This window comes from Xiphophorus hellerii, chromosome 12, assembly GCF_003331165.1.
Source record: "Xiphophorus hellerii strain 12219 chromosome 12, Xiphophorus_hellerii-4.1, whole genome shotgun sequence".
NCBI lineage: Eukaryota > Metazoa > Chordata > Actinopteri > Cyprinodontiformes > Poeciliidae > Xiphophorus > Xiphophorus hellerii.
In genome coordinates this window covers 1,264,030-1,269,953 of record NC_045683.1, presented here as the reverse complement: position 1 = coordinate 1,269,953, position 5,924 = coordinate 1,264,030, and the positions used below count along the sequence as shown (strand labels likewise).

The 5,924-nt window shown below is 40.7% G+C and overlaps 1 protein-coding gene across 2 annotated transcripts; it reads right to left on the bottom strand.

The window, feature by feature from the left end:
- Positions 1-2,315: 2,315 nt before the first annotated feature.
- LOC116729211 (uncharacterized) lies at positions 2,316-5,566 on the bottom strand. 2 transcript variants are annotated; one of them, XM_032577588.1, is made up of 8 exons: positions 4,524-5,566; positions 4,293-4,373; positions 4,065-4,154; positions 3,919-3,972; positions 3,516-3,560; positions 3,194-3,426; positions 2,629-2,803; positions 2,316-2,474 (listed from the first exon to the last, which is right to left on the bottom strand). In XM_032577588.1, the coding sequence occupies exons 2-8, from the start codon at positions 4,366-4,368 to the stop codon at positions 2,344-2,346; spliced, it is 804 nt and encodes a 267-aa protein (XP_032433479.1). In that variant the 5' UTR covers positions 4,369-4,373; positions 4,524-5,566; the 3' UTR covers positions 2,316-2,343. The 2 variants fall into 2 exon arrangements, with proteins under 2 accessions (XP_032433479.1, XP_032433480.1); XM_032577589.1 differs by lacking the exons at positions 3,919-3,972; positions 4,065-4,154 and having other exon boundaries at positions 4,524-5,565.
- Positions 5,567-5,924: the final 358 nt, after the last annotated feature.

Genomic DNA, 5,924 nt, shown 5'->3' with positions numbered 1-5,924 from the left:
AACCATAAACTAAAGAGGTTGAAGCGGGAGCCCACGCGAGGCACGTCTTACTCCTCTTCCGCCATCTGAAAAAAACTTGTTCCTGTTTCTGATCTGAAAAGCAGCTTTTGGTCCAAATTTAAACAAATAAATTAAACATGATAAAAATACAGTAATAAAGTTTTTAATCTGTGATCAATTGACTGAATCTTTGTCTTTAAATCCTGAATTTTCTCCTCTGTGTGTTTGAGCTGCTGGACGTTAAACGGTTAAACATGTTGAACGTGCTCAGACTGTCTCCTCCTCTCTGGTTCTGGTTCTGGTTCTGAGGCGGGCCGGCCGTCCCGGCAGAAACGTGCAGTTTGTAATCTGAGCTGTGAGTAAAATCCTCCAGCTGAGCGACGTCAGAACCTCGGACCCGGCCACACACACACGGCCCGTTTCAGCCTGAACACACACATTCCTGCTCCTGTTTCTCCTGCTTCCTGTAACTGTGACCCGCGGGACGGGAAGCCCAGAGGTCACAGAGGTCGGCGGGCTTTAGGGGAGCGAACCTGATGTGACACATCATGACCAGAAAACGAGGCTCCGACAAAACCTTTTAACTTTTATGAGGCATAAATCTGAACAATATCTTGTAATAAAAATGCATCAATCTAAACTTCCCTCCATGTTTCTGTCCCACTTTGTTAAAATCCTGATGTTCATGTTTTAACATAAAAAATGAAAACGTCTCTATGAACATGATCTACGTCTCCAGGATGCTGAAGGATTTTCTGTTGTTTTGTCATAATAAACAGATTCATACATCAGAGATGGTCTGATAATAATCTGATTGTTTCAGCGGTTTCGTGTTCAGGTGTCGGTCCGACTGAGGCTGACGCTGCAGCCTGTCGGCTTCAGGAGGTTTTAATGAGAATAAGAGAAAATGGTTCTGATAAAATGTTCTCCAGAACCAGAGGACGACCTGCAGGTCCAGGCAGCAGCTGCTCAAGATTTTTTGCTGTTTCTGAGCTTTTCTGGGTTGTTGCCATGTAAATAAATGTTCTAATTTTATCGTCTGTTTTCAGAACTGAAGTCATGGTGAATAGTCAAAGTTTACTGGAAGCAGCAGAGGAGTCAGAGGAGAACCAGCAGGAGGAAATAAAAACTAACATTTGCATCCATCCACAGTGGAAACAGGATTCTGATCTGAGCAGCAGGAAAATCCCCGACAGCAGAACGAATAAAACAACAGAAGAAGAAACCGAGACGCTGCTTCCTGCTTCTGATCTTCAGCTGCAGGAATAAACTGAGAGAAAGTTTCCATGTACTGGAGCCAGAAACCCAGAACTGGTCCAGAACTGGTCCAGAACCAGTTCAGAACCAGTTCAGAACCAGTTATTAATAGGATTCAATCCAAAGAGAACTCCAACTGAATGGGAACCATGCATGGTTCTGTATGAAATAAAGACAACAGACTATTCAACATAAGTGACAATAAAAACTGTGCAAACAGAAAAAATCACATTTTTCAGCAGAAATGTTACCTGAAATGAAGAAAAACTAAATGATTGGGTTTGTTGGGATCAGTGATGGTTCTGGTCTGGGAGGAAGGATCTGTGGTGACGCCCCAGATAGCACAGAATGATTGAAACAACATTGAATCAATGTCAGCCAGAAACATTGAATCAACGTTGAACGCTGACATTGAAACAACATTGAAAGTGGTCGGTGACTTGTATGTTGAATCAACGTTAGGGTTTCAACCATAACTGACATTATATCAATGTTGATTCAACCATCATCTGTATGTCAACTTGTATGCATATTTGTGTTGATAGTACATTGAATCAGTTATGAATCAATGTTGATTCTACATTATATCAATGTTGAGTCAACCATCATCTGAACGTGGATCTGCATCCGGATTTCTGTTGATCCTACATTGAATCAATGTTGATTCAACACTCATCTGAACGTGGATCTGCACACATATTTCCGTTGATTCTACATTGAATCAATGTTGCTTCGACAGTCATCTGACTGTGGTTCTGCACACATATTTCCGTTGATTCTACATTGAATCAATGTTGATTCAACACTCATCTGAACGTGGATCTGCATCCGGAATTGTCTTGATTCTACATTGAATCAATGTTGCTTCGACAGTCATCTGACTGTGGTTCTGCACACATATGTCGGTTGATTCTACATTGAATAGGTTAGGAATCAACGTTGATTCAACCTTCATCTGAACGTGGTTCTGCACGCACATTTGTGTTGATTCTGCATTCAATCAATGTTTATTCAACCATCATAACCATCATCCTGAAATAAACCACATAAAAACACCATGGCATTGCTTAAATATTTTATTTAATTTCAGTCTTCTGGCCGTCCCTTTGGTTGCCTTTCAATGCCTCCCTCCCGGTCTGGTGCATAGCGAAACCATTTCTTTACTGTTTCGCTGTAATTTTGATCAGTTAGGCCTGGTTCGAATTGACGAGCAGCAACTGAAAGACACAAAAGAACATCATTACGATGGAGGGTATCTCACATAAAATTTCTTATTATCCCCTACCCTCACTTTGTTTAGATTCTGATTCACCAACAGTCTCATTTCCTACAATTAAAATTCAAAGCCCTTTTCCAGTAGAGGAAGCTCACCTAATATGCACTCTTGCAGGATTGTGTCCTTGAATGGCTTTTTACTCTGGGAATGCCTATGTTTCTTCCCAGCCCAGTTGAACTGACTTGCCAGGGCATTTCTCATACAAGTTGTCAACATTCTTCTTATCATGTTGGCTGAATTGGTGCCTCCTACTAGAGCCAGTCGAGCAATCTACATCAGAGACAAGTACATGAAGGCATAGCATTACACAGCAGCATTATATCATGTAAATTAAAAACACAGCAGAGACATAACCTTGTTTTGATACTGTATTTATGCTTATGCACTGATATTCCACTCCATAGTGTTCATTCATGGTCATGGATATTAGCGTTATTAACCATCCTGGTCCCAATTTGGGTTAGGTCAAAATTTAAATCATCTATGTGAATAATTGCAAAATGTTTCATAAATAGCACATCTACAAGCTCTGTGACATGTTCAGAACTTGTAGATTACAATTTGTGTTCAAGTAGCTAAAGAGCTAACATTTTGCCCTTAGAAAAAGACTCACACTGACATAATCTACATTGATGCTGATCAGTCTTTCAAATGAATTACCATCTTTTGACGCACTGTCTCTTCAATCAGTAATGACTCTGCTTTACTGAAATCTTCTTCACTTTCAATTGGCAGCTGGAAGGGGAGTACAAGGTTTGCTGGTCCTTGTGTGCTACCTGGTGTAATGTTACTCTGAGCCAAATTGTTCTTAATGAATTGGACATCTCTGGATAGATCCTTCACAATCACAAGAGCTTCAGCAAGCATCGATGTCATCTTATGGATAGCGAGGTCTTCAGGAGAACATTAAAAATCTTTAAGTGCAACATCAAAATAACCTGAAAATGACACATTACAAATACATTATGTCCAATAGACTTGCCTCTCAAAAGCTGCCCATTATTGCTGGCCCTTTGTGTGGTTGCATCTGCAAAACACAAATATTCATGCACAGAAGTTTAAAGGTTAGGTGCCAAAATGACACCGACTTTCTTTAGGTGTGAAATGTTTCCTACAGATCTTTTATAGATAAGGACATTTCTGCATCTAATCAGGAGAGAACTCTGATGAGTGGAATACACAAGATCACAATGGCAAAAAGAAAATACTGTCAGGGCTTTGTGTTATGTTTGCCTTTAAAAAATAATGCATAAGTGTCAAAGCATTTAAAGAGTTGGTGTCATTGCTCACACAGATGTGAGCAATGACCACAGTTCAAATATAGACACAACCTCACACATTCAGATCACAAAATGTCTACAAATGTTGGATGACTGTCTTGATACCTTCGAAACCTTGATTAGGCGCTGAATCCAATACATCATTCTGGTCGGAGTTTGCTTTTAAGTGAATAAGAAATGCAAAAACTTAGCTAAAGTGAATTCATTAGTCAACACAGATCACTGTATATGTATGTAGTAAAGTGGGTTACTCTGTGATATATCCAATGGCAGCCTATTTTGTGCACATTGTGAGAGACCAGGGCGATGGTTATACTGCCTTGAGCTGCATCCAGACAACCCTGTAGATATAGTTACATTTCGCAATAGTTTACAAGTGTAAACACAAGATACATAATCTAAATGTTTGATCAAACTAACTAATTAGCCAGAATCACTAAGATACCCATCACTATTACTGAAAGAGTACAGTATCATACCAATACTTGTACTTTGTCGCTGTGGATTCTGCAACTTGTGGTACTGGACACAGTGGGCTGTAGCAAAACCTGGCATCTCAGCTTGAACACAAAGTAGGAAATACACAAAGCAGTGAGGTTATTACTGTAACCTTCCATATGAGAAAATGTGAGACTTACATTCAGCTGACTGCTCTATATTTAAAGCATTGCTTTGACATCACAGTCTTATGAGACTGCTTGACGACTCACCATTAAGAACTTCATCAGCTAGTGATTGTTGGTAGTTGCTAGCAACAAGATCTACTAAGAAAAATAGGAAATAATTAAGAGCTAAAACTATACACAATTAGTTTTAGCTCTAAGTGCTAAAACTATACACAATTTCAGCAAGAAACACAATTTCAATCAATGGATGTTAATTGGCTAGAATTGAATGGTTGTTTTATAGTTGATCCACCATCAGTTGTCGACCTCAACCAAACATGCAACCTTTGTGATGGTAATTCAACATTGAATTAACATATATTCCAACAAGCCAACAGCGAAGCAGCTGTGTGGTTGGGCTATCCCACTCATGTAAACGGTGGGGGTGGACCGCTCCACTCCTTTTAGTAAGTTGTAGATGTTTTTGTGTCAATATATCACACACACACAGTCAGTGAGAATTGTTATGAACAAGTAAGAAAATGTACAGAAAGGAATCAGCACCCACTATCCTCTACAGTGCTTAATTTAAATGTGATAATCCCCGCTCAGTAATAAAATGCTCTGACCCAGAGCTCTGATGAGGAGGAGAGGAGGGGAAGGGGTGAGGCAAAACAGCTGACATTGATTCAATATTGATCAGATGTTGATCAGACATCGGCATTTCAGTCATTAGATTTCAACCACAAAACAACATTGATTCAATGACACAGTTTCAACACTGGTTACTTGGCTAGAGGTGGATGGTTGTTTGATGGTTGATCCACCGTCATTTGTCGTCTTCAACCAGAAATCAACCATTAATCAGACTTCGGCATTTCAGTGATCAGATTTCAACCACAAAACAACGTTGATTCAATGTCACAGTTTCAACGGTTTGATTGGATGGTTGTTTGATGGTTGATCCACCATCATTTGTCGACTTCAACCAAAAATCAACGATTCTAACTATTTTTCAACGTTGATTTAACATCATGTGCTATCTGGGGCTGCTTTGTGCACCGAGGATCCAGCAGTTTATCTCTGAAGCTCTGCAGTTCAGCCTCATCCTGAGGTCTGAACTCAGTGCAGCCAGCTGTGACCTCCATGACCCTCCATGACCCTCCATGACTCTCCATGACCCTCCATGACCCTCCATGACCCTCCATGATCCTCCATGACCCTCCATGACCCTCCATGACCCTCCATGACCCTCCATGATCCTCCATGACCCTCCATGACCCTCCATGACCATCCATGACCCTCCATGACCCTCCATGACCCTTCATGATGCTTCATGACCCTCCATGACCCTCCAGGACCCTTCATGACTCTTCATGACCATCCATGACCCTCCAGGACCCTCCATGACCTTCCTGTGTCCTTCCTGACTTGCTGTTACTGGTATTATGACTCTCTGCTCTTCAGTCTCTACATGTCTGAACTCGTGACTGAAATATTCGTCTC